The sequence below is a fragment of the Paroedura picta genome, chromosome 12, assembly GCF_049243985.1.
Source record: "Paroedura picta isolate Pp20150507F chromosome 12, Ppicta_v3.0, whole genome shotgun sequence".
NCBI classification, from domain to species: domain Eukaryota; kingdom Metazoa; phylum Chordata; class Lepidosauria; order Squamata; family Gekkonidae; genus Paroedura; species Paroedura picta.
The window spans coordinates 3,053,956-3,072,202 of record NC_135380.1 but is presented as its reverse complement, the minus strand read 5'-3'; the positions used below and the strand labels follow the sequence as shown (position 1 = coordinate 3,072,202).

At 49.9% G+C, this 18,247-nt stretch overlaps 1 protein-coding gene across 2 annotated transcripts; it reads left to right on the top strand.

Moving 5' to 3' along the window:
* The first annotated feature begins 1,409 nt into the window (after nucleotides 1–1,409).
* Nucleotides 1,410–14,310, top strand: LAYN (layilin). 2 transcript variants are annotated; one of them, XM_077305736.1, is made up of 9 exons: nucleotides 1,410–1,547; nucleotides 3,807–3,830; nucleotides 5,863–6,157; nucleotides 6,724–6,881; nucleotides 7,642–7,683; nucleotides 8,232–8,318; nucleotides 9,162–9,264; nucleotides 10,529–11,854; nucleotides 12,521–14,310. In XM_077305736.1, the coding sequence occupies exons 1-8, from the start codon at nucleotides 1,448–1,450 to the stop codon at nucleotides 10,887–10,889; spliced, it is 1,170 nt and encodes a 389-aa protein (XP_077161851.1). In that variant the 5' UTR covers nucleotides 1,410–1,447; the 3' UTR covers nucleotides 10,890–11,854; nucleotides 12,521–14,310. The 2 variants fall into 2 exon arrangements, with proteins under 2 accessions (XP_077161851.1, XP_077161852.1); XM_077305737.1 differs by lacking the exon at nucleotides 3,807–3,830.
* The last annotated feature ends 3,937 nt before the right edge of the window (nucleotides 14,311–18,247 follow it).

The window sequence follows — 18,247 nt, the reverse complement described above, 5'->3', positions numbered from 1 at the left end:
CAATGGGGGCTTTCCCATGGGACTGTCCTGGGTCGTGTTACTGTGGTCAGTCTGAATCATCTATACTGGGCGGCTTTGGGTTTTGAAGCCCAATAAAGTGGGTCTAGATGTGACTTGCCCTAACCTGGGTGTCGTCTGCACGGGGATTTTTACCCTGTCCCAGTTTGAATGAATCCCTCCCGTCTGCACTGAATTCGATTTGCATTTTGATTTGGGGCCTTTTAAATTTTCCCTCTGCAACATGCATGATTGATTCATGGTGACCCTACCGCGATATCCTGGAGTGGATATAAGCCTCGATATTTCAAAAAATGCCATGAGTGTACATGTCTCCTTTTTGCGAATTAACATATCCTGCCTCAGAGCAAAGCAGTCTTCCCTGATTGGTCAGAACGTCAGTTCAAAGACTTCCTGGTCCCCGGTTGCAAGGCTTGTCTTAAAGTGTCTGTGCTCCAGAACCCTAACTTCTCTCAGCAGAGATTTGCCTCTTGGATTTATTCCCCCTCCTCTGCTGTCTCCAATCCTCTGCCCCCCCCCTTCCAAGAAAAGAAAGAGGCTCCTGCTGTGCTTGGCTTTCCCGATCCCCCTTCTGAGCTTTCCCAATCAAGTGCAGAACACTTTCTGTTTCAATGGGGGGGGGGGGGGGATAGAGGAAGACCCGAGTTCAAATTGATCTGAATTCAGCAGGATCCACAATGGAAAAAACAAAGTTAGTTCAGAATCAGCCCTGGACGGTCCAGGTTAGCCTGATAGCATCAGATCTCCAAGCAGTGTCAGCCCTGATTAGTACCCAGAGGCCAAGAGGCAGCCAGCGGCAAAACACTGAACTCCCCCCCCCCCCCCGGGACACCATAAATCAGAGGTGACCTCCTGGCACTTTCCCACTGTCACCAGATACGATCCCCTCTTTTTCAGAAAGGGTTTTCCTTTATTTAAAGCTGCACAGCTGTAGAAAATTTGCATCTCGGGTCCATCCAGGCACTGTTGCTGCTGAAGTTTCTGTGCAGTCCAGAAGCCCTTGGAGCAGAGGTTCCGCTGGAGAGCCAGGAAGGAGGTGCCGACCCCCCCCCCGCCCCTCCTTCGGGAAAGCACCGTGAGAAGCGCAAAGTCAGCCTTCAATGGCTACAAGTGTCGGGGAAGGAAAGAGAGCCTTCCCTGAGGGAAGAGGAGGCCTAACCCAGAGCACTGGCCCCCTTCCCAAGCAGCCACCCTCCCAGGGGGACGGAGCTCTGTCGCAGGGCAAGGGGGAGCGCAGGGGCGCTTCGGGGAGTTCTCCAGCCGCCCCCTGGAGACTGGCATCCTGGAGCGCAGAGGGGCGGGGGCGGGGGCGTGGCCAGGCTTTCCCCTCCCTCCGGCGCGTGGGCGGGCCTGGGCCGGCCGTCCAGTGCGTTGCTGGCTCGGGCTGGAGATGCCTGCGGCGGGCGGCAGCAGCGGGCGGGGAGGCGTCATGCGGCGGGCGGAGGCGCTGCTCTGGTCGCTGCTGCTGCTGCTGCTGCTGCCGATGGCGATGCCGGGCGGAGGAGCCGTCGCCTCCGGGCCGCTGCGAGGCAAGCGGGAAGGGCCGCCGGGGGCGCCGCAAAGTTGCCGGGAAGGGAGGGGAGGGCGTCTGCCGCGGCGGCCGAGGGGCTTCGCGGCCGCGCAGAAAGTTGCGCCGGGCCGGGAGAGGCGTCCGGGGAGCTGGCTGCTGCTGGGACCTCGGGGGGGACGGGGTTGGCACCGGGCGGGGGACGGGCGGCTTGGGGAGGAGGGTTGCCAGATCCAGCCGGGGGGGGACAGGGGCCCCTTCCTTGGGGTCTAGCCCCAGAGTTGCCACCCTCCAAAGCCTCCCTTTTCTGCGGGGAACTGATCCCGGGAGTCTGGCGACGAGCTGGATTCCCGGGAGATCTCCAGGTCCCTCCTGGAGGCTGGCATCCTGAGGCGGGGCTGGGGCGAGGGCGGGGCCCGGCGCCTGAGGCCAAGCGGCTGCAGTTTGGACTGGTGGGGATCGGCTAGCTAGCCCCAAGGAGAAGGGTGCGCGCTGGCGCGGGGTGCCGCGGAGTCCGGGCGGCCGCGGCGAAGGGTCAGGCTGAGACGCGCGCTGGCCAAGTGCGGCCCCTCCGGCCAGAGGGATGGCTTTGGAGCGCAGCCTCGGCAGCAGTCGATTGCTGGACGGTTCGAGCGCTGGAGCATTTCTGGCATTCTCCCCGGTTCCAAACTCCCCCGTCTCTGGGTGTCTGCGAAGGGTCTGAAAATAAGTCCGGCCCAAGATTCCCCGACTTCATTCCTTTGAGGGGGACATAAACTGCTCGGGACATTGGCCCTTTCCCTGGGCTGGTTTTTGACTGCGGGTTTTCTGGCAGCATTCATGAGGACTAGAAGCACAGAGGGTTCAGACAGCGGTTTTGGAGGTGGTGGAGTAGCCACAAGTGCTGTGCCGGTGGTGATAGTACAATCCTGCTTGCCCAAGCTCTGACATCTTTCTAGATTGGGCCGGGGGGGGGGGGGGGTGTCTTTCTTGAAAAACTTTCCCAAAAAAGAGGGCAGAGATGCATAAGGCACTTGGGGTCCCCATCAGAGAGAAAAGCAGGCATCAATGAGTTAACTTTAGTGCTGAAATCAGGGCATTTCCATGCGCACAAACTTGTGACACAACTGGTGTCCCAACCCACGGTGTATGCGTTGAGTCCCAGGCACGCAATACCATACTCAGAGGGATAAAGCATCTTGTGCTTGGAGGTGATGGATTGTAGTCATGCAGTGTGTGGGCGCATGTGCGTGAGAAGTATGTGGTTGTTCCAGTCTGTTCCTCTCCAAAAGAAGTCATTGTGCTGTGATTTGCAAAACCTGTCACCGGAATATCTCGGTTTGGGTTAGTCTGTCTATAGCGGTAGGAAAGAGCCAGAGTCCAGGAACAGCTGGAAAAATTGGTGGCCAGGGAGGAGCTTTCATTGATCCCTCCTCATTTCTTCAGAAGTGAACTGTGACTCACGAAAGCTCTTCTCCTGCCACAAGTTTTATTCGTCTTTAAGATGCTCCTGGACTCTGGCTCTTTTCTCCTCTGTCTCAAATTAGTTTTCACAAAACTTAAAGATTGAGTAAGAATGACAGAAATAACACGGCTCGATGGTTCCCGTTTTCCAGAGGGGAAACAGAGGCCAAGACAGAGCTGGCCAGGTTGCCTAAATTGAATTTTGAATTGGGACCCGTTATATCCAAAATTACTGGACTGGGTTGGCCCTCTGCAGAACCGTTACATATGTTATTCCTGTCCTTCGTAAAGTGTTTCCCTGCAATAAACACGAGAAGTGTGAAGATTCAGGGCCATGTGCCAATGCGCCCCAAGAGGCCACGCATCTCCAGGCATGTCCCCAGTGGTTCCAGGGTTGCCCACCAGCTGAGTAACCTGCTAGTATCCAATCCCAGGACTGAAACTTCCTGTTCTGTGGCTGTTCCTAGAGAGAAAGGACTATTGTAAGCCGCGATATCCGTGGAGGGGTTAATCCCTTCGAAATTAACAACCAGCTGATGAAACACATGTAGATTCCCAGACTTCATTCCGATATAGGTTAGGGTGAGATCACCGGTTGGAGAGATGACTGTAGCAGTGGCTGGAATGGGATCAGCTGCAGTACATTCCCCCTGCCTTGGCTAGAAATTGCTTCCCATTTTGCTGATAAAACACAGACGGTGTGCCAGACTCTTGCAGGGGGAAAACTTGGTCCAGTGCTGCCTGGCCGTTAGCTGGGGATATTCTGAAGACGCAGTCCCTGCCAATTGTACAATATAATGATCTGTTCTTTGTATCCCTTCCATTGCTGCCTTCACAGCTGCAGACCAGATTCTCCAAAGAGGTAGCTTCCTCTGTCTTTTTCATCAAAGTTTGCATGTCTCTACGATTATCCTCGGGGACCGGATGGTTTTTGCTGGGTGCAGCGTTTTTAAGTTGCATGCCTTCTACAAAGAGGGGCCGTTCTGAGTCTTTAAAGGATTGTGAAACTCTGTGGAACGGTGAATCCGTGCGTTCCGTGCCGCACTTGAAGGAAGAAACAGAAATCAGGAACATCTTTCAAAATGCGCTTTAGAAATAGATACCAGGGGGTTATTATTGCTTTATTTGGAGGATGTCCGTGGCCACGCTCCAGGAATATTTATAATATCCTCTTCTTAAACTCTTCTTGTGCAATATGCTTATTGGATAAAAACCCTTGGCTTCTCTAAAACTAAACGCAAGATAAACTCAGTCACAAGGTCGGTTATCATGTAATCTAAGCAATCTATAAATCCATATCTCCACTGTGACCCTCATCTGCAGGTATCTAAATCTGCAGATCAGGGGAATAGCAGCCCAAAAAAGGTGGTTCTACAAACTGACATTGTAAAGAAATTGGGCAGTTGTTGGTGGCGTCTCTGGAGCAGGGGTGTCAGCACAGCCTGTGAACTGAGAAAATTGGGTGGGGGGGACGGGATCCTCCCTCAGGAGTCTCACAAGCCCACACGTATATTACTCTGTGTCATGGTTAAGAGCGGCAGCCTCTAATTTGAAGAACTGTGTTTGATTCCCCACTCGTCCTCCACATGCAGCCAGCTGGGTGGCCTTAGGCCAGTCACAGTTCTCTCAGAGCTCTCTAAGCCCCACCTGCCTCACAGGGTGGCTGTTGTGGGTAGAGGAAGGGTAAAGATTTGAGACTCCACCTGGTGGTTCTTATTATTATTATTTGCTTCATTGTGGTCATAACTTTCCCTGCATTTTTATTTTTAAAACCACATTGGGCGGTAGATGAGACAAAAGCCAAGCTTATGAAGAAGATGGAGGAGAGTTGGTTTTTATGCCCCAATTCTCATTACCTGACGGAGTCTCAAGGCGACTTACAATCACCTTCCCTTCCTCGCCCCACAACAGACACCCTGGGAGGCTCTGAGAGAACTGTGACTGGCCCAAGGTCATCCAGCTGACTTTATATGGAAGAGGAGTGGGGAATCCAACCTGGCTCTCCAGATTAGAATCCACCACTCTTAACTGTGACACCACGCTGGCTTATGTGGAACCTGCCCTGGCCGGGTGGAATGCTCTGTCGATCGAGATCAGGGCCCTGCAGGACCCAAATCTGTTCTTCAGGGCTTGCAAGACGGAGCTCTTCTGCCAGGCTTACGGCTGAGGCCAAAAATAACATCCACCGAGGAAAACTGGCCTCACCATTGAGGAAAAGAAAAGAGACAGAAGATGGAAGACCATCCCCCAGCCCATAAATCTAGTCCAAGGGGCATTCGTCGCATTAGCTATATTGTAAATGTTTTGATCTTTTAAAACTTTGTATGCCATTTCAGTGCTGTTTCCTTCCCTGAGCAATATGGAAGGGCGGGATACGAGCACAAATTTATTTAGGTCCGTTCTCCTAATTCCCACCCTTGGTTAAGCTCTGTGGGCACCTTTCCAATTCTGGCACTGGGTGGTGGGCACAGCCCCCAAATGGCTGCCACAGGAGATGGCAGAGGAAGAAGAGTTAAAAAAAAATACACGGGGCAAGAGAGAGAATAGAACAAACCCTGTGCTGGCAACAGCCACTGAAACAATGCTATTTTAATCTGCATCCCCAGAGACCAGTGCTAAGCAGGAAATCCACTCAATTTTCACCGTGGAAGGTGTCCGTGGGTATCAGCTGTCCTGATCTGACCACCCTGGATTCTGGGGGTGGATGGAATCTCACCAGCTTAGCAGCAGTAAAAATATGGCCAAGCTCTTCCATGCCGTAAAAGTCGTGTGTTTTTTAAAACAAATTCTGACTTTATAATTGAGAAATACTCCACGGCAAGCATCACGGATTAAGCATTTGCCGCTCCTCCCGGTCTCTGTTTCACAGTCTCCTTTCTCTTCCCTTCCCACAGGACAGGCCATCTGTCGGGGCGGGACCCAGCGCCCCTGCTACAAGATAGTGTACTTCCACGACGTGTCCCGCCGGGTGGGCTTCCGGGATGCCCTTGAGGCATGCAGACGGGACGGAGGGCACCTGGTGAGCATTGAGTCTCAGGCAGAGCAGAGGCTGATAGAGAAGATCATCGAGCATCTCTCGGCCTCCGATGGCGATTTCTGGATCGGGCTGACAAGAGAAGAGGACCCCGACAACAGCACGGAATGCCCAGACTTGTACTCCTGGTCGGACGGGAGTGCCTCTGTGTTTCGGTGAGTCCTGGACAGGGAGGAAGCGGCAGGAAGCCCTCATGAAGGGAGCAAGTGAAGCAATAATGTGAGCTTTCACGAGCAGAGCTTCTTTCCCAAGCATCAGTTGGAGTCCCTCTTTGGAGAAGCCCCTATCCCTTGACCCATTTTGTTACAATACAGCTCTTCTTCTCCTCCTCCTCCTCCTCCTTTTTGGAGATCAAGTCACAGTTGAATTAGAGTGGCCTCATAGACTTTCCAAGGCAAGAGACATTCAAGGGGTGCTTTGCCAAGGCTGGCCTCAGCATAGAGACCCTGGACTTCTCTGCTGGTCTCCCATCCCAATTTTTCGCCAGGGCTGGCCCTGCTTAATTTCCGGCTAGCCTGGGCAATCCAGGTCAGAATGCACGGCCCTGTTACCCATGAGGGAAGGCCCTCGTGCAGAATTCAGCTGTATGTAGTTTGCAAAACAAACCCGAGAGATTGGGAGCTCTCCTGACTTCCTCAGCTGCCCCGTTTGGGCAGACGTGGCAGGTCCCTCTATCAGTACTGCTCCGGTTCCCCAGTGAGCATTTGCTTTGTTCCCCCAGGAACTGGTACATCGATGAGCCCTCCTGCGGTAGTGAAATCTGCGTCGTGATGTATCACCAGCCCTCCGCTCTGCCCGGCGATGGCGGCCCGTACATGTTTCAGTGGAACGATGACAGATGCAACATGAAGAACAACTTTATCTGCAAATACTCTCTGGGTAATGTGCACACAAGCCAGGCTAGCACCACTTTTTTCTATCCGAGAAGCAAAGCAAGGACCAGCCTTCCTTAGTACTTGGATGGGAGGCCAAGGAAGACCAGGGTTGCGAAGCAGAGGCAGCCAGGGCGAACCACCTCTGTTTGTCTCTCCTGGCCTGAGTAGCCCAGGCTAGCTTGATCTTGTCAGACCTCAGTAACTAAGCAGGGTCAGCTCTGGTTCATACTTGAATGGGAGGCCCCGGGAAACTCCAGGGTTGCTACGCAGAGGTGAGCCAAGTGTGAACCACCTCTGTTTGTCTGTCCTCAGCGGAGTGGCTCAGGCTATTTTTATCCCACTTTCCCCAAAAGAGCTCAGGGCAGCATTCCTGTCCCCTTGCATCCTCTGCGAGGTAGGCCAGGTGGAGACTGACCCAAAGCCATTGAGTCAGCTGTGTGGGGATTTGAACCTGGGTCCTAATGTGACTTTAATGGAGAGTTGCCATGGGAAGGGGAAGCTGAGAGAATCTGCCGCCTCTTTTGACATGAATGGGGGACAGTTCTGCCCAATCCCCCTTGGCCCTGTAGCCGCCCACTCAGCATCTCATGCTCTGCCCAGGAATCCTTCAGGGTGGGACCAGCAAAGGCCCCTCCTGCAAACCCTGCAGTGTCAGCCACGGCATGGATCCAAGCCATCGCCCGCCAGCACATCTGCTTTCCCTTTGCTTATTGTGGCCAAACATATGAGGAAAACATGTGTGTGTTTTTTGTATTCTGCTACAGAAAAACCAACTGCTGCCTCTGAACTGAATACCTCTCAAGCAGGTAACTCGCACAGCAGAAGAAGCTTTATACCTTTAGCAGGGGGCGGTGGTTAAGAGCGGCAGACTCGAATCTGGAGAACCAGGGCTGGTTCCCCACAGCTCCTTCCTATGAAGCCACGTTGGGGGACTTCAGGGCAGTCCCAGTTCTCTCAGAGCTCTCTCAGCCACACCTCCTTCACAGGGTGTCTGTTGAGGGGAGAGGAAGGGAAGGCAATTGAAAGCTGCTTTGAGACTCCTTTGGGTAGTCAAAAGTGGGGTGCGAAATACAGCTCTCCTCTTCCTGTCATGTTTGCATATTTGGCTGGGTTTGTTATTTTTAAGTAAGCTCACAACCACAGCAGGGAAAGGCAGAGGCTTAGAAATGTCTCCCTGCCCCTGGGAGTTCCTCACTCTCCCCATGACCTTATGAACGTAGGACGTTGCCCTGGCCTGATCCGGGCCCTTTGTCCCCAAAGCCCACAGTCCAAAATGGGGAAGGAGGGCTTTTGCATGCAAGTCATTCGCCCTGCAGCTGGATCTTTGGCATTCACCCAAAGGTTTATTTCCTAGGGGTTGTAACGGAGCCTTCAGTGCTGGCACCCCCAGAAGAGCCTGTTAAAGAAGATGTCAACAACGTAACGGTCAAAGAAGCCAAAGGTAATGCCCCTGTCTCTCTCTTACTGTTGCACATGACACTGCCTTATCATGTCAGATCCTCAACCCTTCAAAGTAAATCTTGTCTGCTCACACCAAGCAGGAGCTCTCTCAAGGGGAGGTCTTTCACATCACCTTCTACCATGTCCTTTTTCACTGGAGATGCTGGGGATTGAACCTGAGACCTTCTGCATGCCGAGCGGAGGCTCTGCCCCTGAGCTACGGCCCCTCCCCTGACCCACAGAGAAACTCATGAAACTGCCTTATGCTGAGTCAGACCCTTGGTCCATCAAAGTAAATATTATCTATCCAGGCTGGCCATGGCTCTCTGGGATCTTTTCACATTCCCCAGTACTTGATCCTTTATACTGGAGATGCTGAGAATTCAGATTCATTGCTACAGGTACAAGAACATTAAAAAACCCAAAACAACACTGTCATTATTACAAAAATATTGTAAACCAGCAAGCAGTCATAAAAAAGGGGAATTTAAAATAATATTAAAAGAGGAATAGTTTCAAAGGAAAATTAAATTACCAGAATTTGTAACGAGTTTCCAGTGCTAACATATCTTTGATGTAAGCTGCAGCACAACATGTAGCTACCTGTTAGAGGCATCAGTGTTTTCCCCTGAGAGGAGCATTTTGATTTTTCCTTCCTCTGATGCTCCAGGAGACTGAAGCAAAAGGGAAGCAATGACCTTACTGCGGTATATTGAATGGACTGAGCACCTAAAGAAAATATGTCCTAGGGCAGGGGTAGTCAACCTGTGGTCCTCCAGATGTCCATGGACTACAATTCCCATGACCCCCTGCCAGCAATGCAAATGTGATTTCCCCCCTCCAGACCCTCTTTGGAGCCTCGCCTACATCTTGGTCCCCAGCATCCCTGGCCTGCTGCTCCTCGTGGCCATCATGGCCATCTTCAGCTTCTGGCTTTGTGCAAGGAGGTAAGTGCGATGAGATTGTGTAGCACGTGTGGATTGAAGTTGGGCTGTCCTGGGGAAGTGATAGGCCACAGAAAGTGAGTCTGTGTGTGTGTGTTTAAAGCCAAAGGGAAGTGTGAATGATTGCTGAGCCAAGTTGGCAGTGGGGAAAGTGATGGGAGATGAGGCAAGTTGGCAGTGGGGAAAGTGACGGGAGATGAGGAAGATCAATCGGAAGATATTGTCATGCATGCAGGAGTGAATTGAGGTCTTTCTACCCAGAGGGTACTTGAGTGAGCACCTTTGGAAAGTCGACATTGTGTGTTAGGTGCAGCCACAAAATGGCCACAACAGCATGGATGCTGCAGGAGGCCAAATGAGCCACAAAATAGCTGCTACAGCTTGAAAACTGCCAGGAGAGGGGAGCTCACTGCCTCCTTAGTCAGCCTGTTGCATTGTGAAACTATTGTGACTATGAAAAATTGTTACTCCAGTTCCCACTCTCTGCTGGCAACAGGAATCATTTTCTGTCCTCCTCCAAATGTCAACCTTTTAAATCCTTCAAGAGAGCCATCCTGTCCCCTCGCAACCTCTTCTTCTCCAGGCTGAACATTCCCAAGTCTCTCAGTCCTTCCTCCTGGGGTTTGGTCCCCAGGCCCCAGATCCTTTGTTTGTCCCTGATTTGGGAAACAGCCCTTGGAATCAGCCTTGGAGGTCTCAGGTGTTGGGTAGTGAGTTAAAAGTGGGCCAGAATGCAACACACCTGCCCGTGCACTTCAGCACTTTGGCCAGCTCCCAGTTCCTGTGCTGCCAAGGGCCCCGCCATTGTCACGGCTTGGTGTCTTTCCTCTTGTTGGTTTGTCAAGCTCTGCTTTTGGACAAAAGAAGGAAGCAGATTTTCCAGCTCTTGGGGGGGGGCTCTTTTTTGAGCTTCTGCTGAATTCAAATGGAATAATTCCTTGGCACAGTACAACAAATAAGGCAAGTCTTACTAGAAGATCTAGTAAGATATAGCCAAAGATATATTCTAGTATGCCAACGTCTACTAGACTACTGCAGCATGCTCTGGGTGGGGATGCCAAAATGGGGTGGGAAGCTGCAGCTGTTTCATTATGTAGCTACCAAAGTATTAGCCAGTGTGGGCATTGGGGAACATGATTTTGTATGATCTTTGCCAGCTTCCAGCTGCTTTCCGGATCTGAGTCAAGGTGCTGGTCTTGATCTTGAATGCGGTAGGTTCCCATCTCTTATGGGAAGAAGTGAATGTTTTCTTTCTTTCCTCATAAAGGAGACGAGAGCAGATGGAAGCAGACACGAAGGGGCAGGATACCTGGCTGTCTCCCAACAGGCAGGCCAGCCCAAGCTTGGAGATCTACAACGTCATTAGGAAACAATCGGAAGCTGATCTAGGTGGGACCAGACCAGAGATTAAGAACTCTTCATTCCGAGGCCGTTCAGGAGACGACGCTCCGGACGACCTCTCCGGAGACTATGACAACATGGCCGTCAATACCTCGGAAAGCGGCTTTGTGACTTTGGCCAGCACAGAAAGCGGTTTTGTCACCAACGACATCTACGAACTGTGCAATGACAGAGTGGGGCGAAGCAAAGAGTCCACTTGGGTCGAAAACGAAATCTATGGCTATTGAAGAAGAGCAAACTGGGGGATGCCGTCCAAAGCAGGAGGAAATCTGCTCGCAACCAGTTTTGGCACGCAGAGACAAGGCCCGTGTGTGCAAAGGAACGCAGTTCTTCATTTGTCAGTTGTTTTGTGATGAGGGATTTTTTCCCCCTTCGAGTGGAACAGAAGGGAATGCGTGTTTATAGATGTATGTATGCAGTGATCTTATCCAGACGAGCAAATGAAATGAATGAATTCCATGGACGTAAACCATTTAAAAACTTTGCTTTTCCAAGCTGACTGCCAGATGGGTCTCATGAGATGTTTACTGGTTTTGTTTCCCTAGCTCCACAGCTAAAAATACAACAGGTATAGCATGACCACCTGTCTGGTACCAGCTGCCGGGTTCCCATCTACATCCATTTTGTCATCTTGAGAGCCAACAATTTTCCAACATGGAGGAGGCTGCCATTATGAATGTTTCCCCCCCTCTTATCCATCCAGACTATTTTGCAGGATGTAAATCGCTTTCTCGGGCCTTTGTCCTAAACACTTTATGAGAAGAAACCGCTGACTCTTAAGCGGGGGTACAGTGCTGGTGATGAAGATGTGGGAATCAATGTGTGAAGCAAAACAGAATCATGCGGGGTGTTTTTCTCACTGGGATGGTTGCCTTGGCTATCCCCTTCCCCAAAAAAGGTACTGCTCAATGAAACAGCTGTTGTCTGCAGCTGGAAGGAGAATGGTTGCAAAAAAAAAAACGCCCTGCAGCGGCCTTCAACACTTCTGTCAAAGGGACATCTGTGATGGGCTTGTTAGTACACCTTGAGGGAAAGTGCAGGTCATTTAAGAGGAGAGGAAACAGGTGACGGCCTGCGGTTACTTTCCTCCCTCCTTCACTTTCCACACCGCTGGCTCTCTGTACCGAACATATTGGAGGCCAGCCCAGCTGTGTTCCTGGAAGTCGTGATGAGACTGGGATTGCCAAGAAAGGTTTGTGAACGTTACGTGGATTGTAAGCCAACTGTCCTGCAAGAGGGGTCCGAACCTCCCCAGTCAGATTGGCTAAGGTTGAAACTGGCGCTGATGTGCCACTCTCTCAATCTCAATGATAGGCCCAGAGGGGGTGGGAAGGGGAGGGGCCCTGGGTGGGCGTGTCCACAGCTCTGCTTCCCAGCCATATTCTGCACAATTGCACCATTTCTGGGGTTTCTCAAAGCCTGAAGAACGTCTCGGGGATTACTTAGTGGTAAAAAAGCTGAGAAAGGCCAATTTATACCTCTCATATTTGGTTGGTCTCTGCTGGAATCAAGCTGTTCTTCTACAGAGCAACACAGCTAGCCTCTGGGGAAAGTAGTTTTTTTCTAAAAGTATCCTGCCTTCCTGCACGCACAGAGATTTGCATTCTCTGTAGATGGCCTGGGAAATGTTTGTTACAACCTGTTTTTTTTTTAACTTTATGCAAGTTTAAATTAAATTCCCTTTTAACACAGATGTGAAAAGCTTCCAAAAGGTTAGGCGAGTATGAGGAAGGACTTCCAGAAGCATGCCTTGCAGCGGGGAGCATCCCTATGCCTAAGCAGAGAGGGTGGGTGGGTGGGTGTCCACAGGAATCAAGCAGACTGACTTACTAACATTTTTGTTGCTTTGATGTTTCAGAGGCTCACTTTTAAAAGATTTTCAACATCTCAGAAGAGCCGAGCAACTGCGGGAACACAAAGGTTGGAAGCGGTTAAAAAGTCTTCACAAAGCAGAATTCTGCCAGCATTTAATATGAACTGTAGATGTCTACTGAGGCTGTTCTGGCAGTCGTGGGGCATGGCTTCCTCTGTCGTCTGAGGTGAAAGAGAGAAGTGTTAGAATATGAAACGCTGAGGTGTTGATTCTAAAGTGGAAGATTTCCCCCTTTGAGCTTGTAAATGCCCCGTAACTGTCTGGACCTCATTGAACTGATTCCTGTTTCTGGGAAGCACAATAATTGAAGGAGGGAAACAGATGTAAGTCCAGGAAAATATAACCAGGGCCCCATCCCGGCCCTGTCCTTGACATTCCAGGACATTTTTACTCTGCTTTGGATACTGTATTACAGGCTCCTGCAGGAAAGGAGTTGAACTATTGGGGATGAACACAGCGCCTCCTTCCTGATTGCTGAGAGGTGTCCAAAGTTGTCTTTTGCTGTTCACAAAGAGTGTGAATTCCAAGCTGTAATCCCAGGGGAAAGACCAAACCAGCTCAACCAGTGTGTAATTTATTGGCATGTTCAAGTCTGGCATGTTATTTGAAACCACAATGTCTGCAGTTTCTCAGGAGTGTCCCTCCATCCCCTGGAATAAGCTTTGAGTCAACATATAGGACAGAGAGACACATGTTTGCTTGTGTTTTGTTATTTGCTGTGCGAGAGATGAAAGACAGAAAAGGCTTGTTTAATCTGAAGTAGGACTGAGCTCCTTCCCTGTTCAGGGAGCACAAAAGAAGTGCTTCATGAAAAAAAATCTGTGCTAAAGGGATTTTCAGGCAGCACTGGGTATGTTTGTGTGTCTGTGCATACATGAAGTCTCTGGCCATGATTAACTGGGATGTTGTAATGTCATGGAGTGTGCATATACATTCTAATTGCTGAAGGAACGAAGCTGTGACCTGCGGAATCTGCACAAATAAGCCCAACTTCCGAGAGTAAAGTGAAAGGTTGACTTCGTTATGAAAATGCCCCATAGAAGCTTGGAGAAGAGGTGAAAAATCAGGTGGCTAAAGAAACAGAGTTTTGAAAGTAGTGAGGGCCTGAAACAACAGCTGGCAAAGAAATCAAGCTAAAGAATGGATGGGCTAAGAGGAAAGGCTTTCAGAAAGGTGGGAAGGAAGCAGAGGAGAAAGCCAGCTCTGGAGACATATTTGCTGGAGGAAGGGGCACTAGGGGAAGGCACAGGTTCACACAGACCCCTTCCCAGACTGTATTGTCTTGGGTGATGGGTGATGTGCTCGGGAATTTTTTAAAAAGTGCATTCTCATATTATTTGCTGTGGAATGGTTTTCAGGGAATTTGATCACCCCTGCAAGAGCTGACTCACACGTGCATTATTTCGAGTTGTGTCATTTACAACGAATGCTTTTGTGTGGATGGCTCATACATGAGTGCTCTCCTGTACCCAACGGGCAGGCACGGTGTCACCCATTCATTCATACATGTATCCAGTGGTGCAAAGGGCCTGTGGGGCAGAAATAAGCTTGTTGGTGGTGGGTGTTGTGAATATTGTGAGGCTGGTGCTGGGCGACTGAGTCAAGCCTGCTACCAGAGAGTGTCACGATGAAACAACCACACACTATCCCTGTGGTTTCTGCTGTTTTTCATGTTATCTTAGATATGGGTGTTGCCTTCTTGTACTGTTTCTTGAGTGCATGTCTGAATGCAGTCCCGGGTGTCATTTATGAAAGAATAAATGGGTTTTACTAGATGACAACTTTCTGAGAAATGACAGCATGGCAGTAACTGAGTGTTTTGGGGGAGGGGAGGGATTCCATTGGCCCGTAAAGTTCCCTTTCCAAAGTGGGCCTTTTCTCCAGGTGAAAGGTTGTCAGAGGAGGGCAGGGAGCGGTTCCTGTTGGCAGCAGAGGAGAGGACCGGCAATAATGCGTTTAAACTAGGTGTAGAATGGTACTAGTTAAATATCAGGTGAAGGGAGCCCATGGCTTAGGGGTAGAGCCTCTACTGGCATGCAGAAGTTACCAGGTTCAATCCCTGCCATCTCCAGTCGAAAAGACCAGGTGGGTGGTGCTGTGAAAGACCTCTCCCTGGGAGCTGCTGCCAGCTGAGTAGACAATGCTGACGTTGCTGGACCGAGGCGCAGAGCCAGTAAAAGGCCGCATCACAAGGAAAGCGTATCGTTTGGGAATGAATGCCATGAGCTTGTTTTGCCAAGATAAACACTTCGGGCTGCCAGCTTCCTGGAAGGGGGTCCTGTCACTTTGAAACCAGGGTGGACTTTTCCTTGGCCCTGTACTCTCTGCTGATTAGCGCCATCCTGTGATTCCGGAGCTAGCTGTCCCTCTTTTCCTTAAAAAAAAAACCACCGGCCTGCTGAGAAGGTCCTTCAGGGAGCAAGGCTCGACAGAAAGCAGCAGCGGCCGCCTGCAGAGAGGGGCCGGGAACCAGACGGATCATTACGAGCATTCTGAGCGGTGCTAAGCAGCCGCCGCCAAGTGGCACCGAAGAAGCGGGAGGCAGCGAAGTGATGGCCGTGGGCCGCCTTCCCAATCGTTAATATGCTAACTGTCCGTTGAGTAAGCATTTGCAAGATGCGCTCGCTTTCGGTTGCTCTTTTAGGGGTTGCTTAAAAAACAGAAAAGCCTCCACTCTTCACAAGCTCACGATGTTTTGTTGCTGATTTAGCGAAACAGGAAACAAGCTGCAGCAGAGGAAATTGTGCCTTCCCCCCACAACCTTTGTGCAGTGTGATTCTTTCCAGGTAGGTTGGCAGCATTTGACAGGGCTAGTGGCATCTCCTTGACTGCAATAAGTCGCCTTCTGCAATTTTTAACTCTTCAGAGGTTTCCTCTAGCAAGGATATAAAGGCTAGTCTAGAGCTGGTGAAACATGGCTTGCTGTCTTCTTTTGGTGTTCTTCTTGAAGAACAAAGTCTTCAGGCTTCCTTAGAAAATATCACACGAACCCATGAAGCTGCCTCATACTGAATTGGTCCCTCAAAATCAGTATTGTCTGTTCAGACTGGCAGCAGCTCTCCAGGGTCCCAGGCTGAAGTCTTTCACGTTACTTACTTTGTGGTCCTTTCAGATGGAAATCTTGGGGGTTGAACCTGGGACCTTCTGTGCATACCAGACAAATAAACTGCCACTGAGCCACAGTCCTTCCAATCTAAAAGCACCATGCTGCTACTGTAGAAACTCAATCATCCAGTGCAGTTGGTAAATGGGAAGGTCCCCATTCCCCATCTCCCCCCCCCGATGAGTTATGAAAATGTTTTCTCAAAACACAGATTTAATCTTCAAGAAGCCATTTAACCTCCTGCAATTTTTTACTGGAAGCAGAAAGCAGGAGTTTAAATGGCTGGTGGTCAATTCACCTCCTGCTTTTTGCCGATCATGCCTTTCATAGCAAGCAGAAAGCAGAGCTTGAAATCCCTCCCAGCCTTCCCCCATCTCTTTCTGCTCATTGCAAAAAATCTGCATCAACATTTGTGGAATTTCATAGCAGTGCTTCAGTTTGCAGTTATCAATTCGCAAACCACAAACTGCTCAAAATTCATGATGAACTTTTATTCCTTGGCTGGTTCATGCCCAACCCTAATCCAGACCCCTAAAGGCGTAGCTTTCTTCACTCACCTCAGAGTTTCACTGCCGTACACAGAAGCACCAGGATGCTGCAAACCTGCCCCCAACTTCTGCCTTCATCTCCAGCCCCCACCCATTTCTCCTTTCTATAGCCCCAGCTTTGCACCTGGCCTTGAGTTCAGCTCTGCCCTCTTCCTGGGTCCCAGCACTGCCTCATAACACCTGGGGCCAGAGAGCCACTGCCCTCTCGCCCCGACTTGCCCATGGCTCCGTAGCCCGGGAGTCTCCCTGGCCCAGACCATCAAGGCACCCTCTTGCTAAATCTCCTGCACTGTTCTGCCTTGGTCCTTACCAGCTCTACCACATACATCTGGCAGCCAGGCCCAAGGGTTTGCCCTGCCCTACCGGGCAGCTTGTTTCTGGGTGGTCTGCCACACAAAGTTTGCTGCCTGTTTACCGCACCCCTTAAAGTTAGCCACTGAAGAAGACTGAAGATTCCACTTCTTGGTTATGTTGCAGAGCGCTTGAGAACAAAACCAGCTTTTATGTGCATGACGAGAATTGTAGTGTGTTGGCTACCCTACAACATTATGCCATTCAGAAGACACTCTTTGTCAGAGAACTTTTAATTAATATTGGAAGTACCCACCATTGAAGCTTGCCTGGTAGCAATACAGGATGTACTCTCTGCATGCAAATGCACAGAGTGAAAATGTATATCACTAGAGGGCGCCTACGTTTCATATTTAACGTTGCCCAGGAACAGTTTGAGCATTGTCTTGCATAGTTTGCAGGTTATAAACAGACGCTATTTGCACATTCTTATTTAAAAAATGTGTATGTATAAAATGGAATTAAAGCCACCTCACTTACAAAGGAGAAAACTGTTTCTGAACAGCCGTTGTTTGATCCTGCTGGCTTTCTGTCTCTTTCTGCACACCAGAAGGGGATGTCTAGTTGGGACATGTTTCATTAGATGCAGTAAGGGCAGGGTTACTACTTCGATAAATTATTTCAGGCACCTTTGACAACAGCTGGGAAAGGACTGTTGGGTTGAATCAGATGGTTCTAAAAATGAATTGTAAGTAAAGAACAGGTTGTGTGTGGGGGAATCTATTGCAAGAACTTTTTCAGAGCCTTGCTGGTAGCATGAAAGAATAATTACAGATGCGTCCCTTGTGTGAATGAAGCGCTACAGCGACCCCTGAGAAGGGATAATGAATGGGTTTGTGAACAAAGCAGACGGTCTGGATTGCAGTATATTATAGCCTGATAGGGACTATTCTTAGTTTGCTCGTGCTTATATCAACCACCCCGGAGGTTGGAAGGATGACTAATTTCATTCAGCAGCTCCTCAGCCACTGGGTTTTTTTGCAGTGGGTATATCTGGAAGACAGTAAAACAACACTAAGCTATAACAGAATAAATCACTGCTGATAGAAATCTCCAGATTAAAAACAATCCAGTAGTAGCCATGTGGTTGGAGAATGAAGAAAACCGACAGGAATAAAGTAGATTCCTTTGAAATGTCGTGAGGGAGGAGAGTTTTGTGGATCCCGTGGACTTCCAAAAAGACAAATCAGTGGGTTCCAGATCCAGTCAAGCCTGAACTTTCCCTGGAAGCAGAAATAACTAAACTGAGGCTATTGAATCTAGGTCACCTTCTGAAAAGGAAAAGATAATAATATTGGGGAAAGTTGAAGGCAGCAGGAAAAGAGGAAGAGAAAGCATGAGATGGGTTGACTCAACAAAAGAAGCCACATTTGAGCAAGGCTGTTCACAACAGGACGTTTTAGGAGACATTAATTCATAGGGTCCCTGTGTCAGCAGTGACTTGATGGCACTTAACACACATACATAGTCACCATGTCTTTTAGAGACTGGATTAGGTGCAGAATTTTGTGGCCGTTACCCTGGGCTCATCACATGCATCAAATGCCAGAGATTTCCACATAACCGTAGGATATATTGAAAAGATATCATTTAGGAGATTCAGATGTGATCTGCATCACCTGTTTGTGCCCTAGGTCTTGGGTTTTGATGCTAAGGAGACCATCGAATCCCAATTGTAGACATTTTAGCAGCAGCCCACGGTGGAAGGCT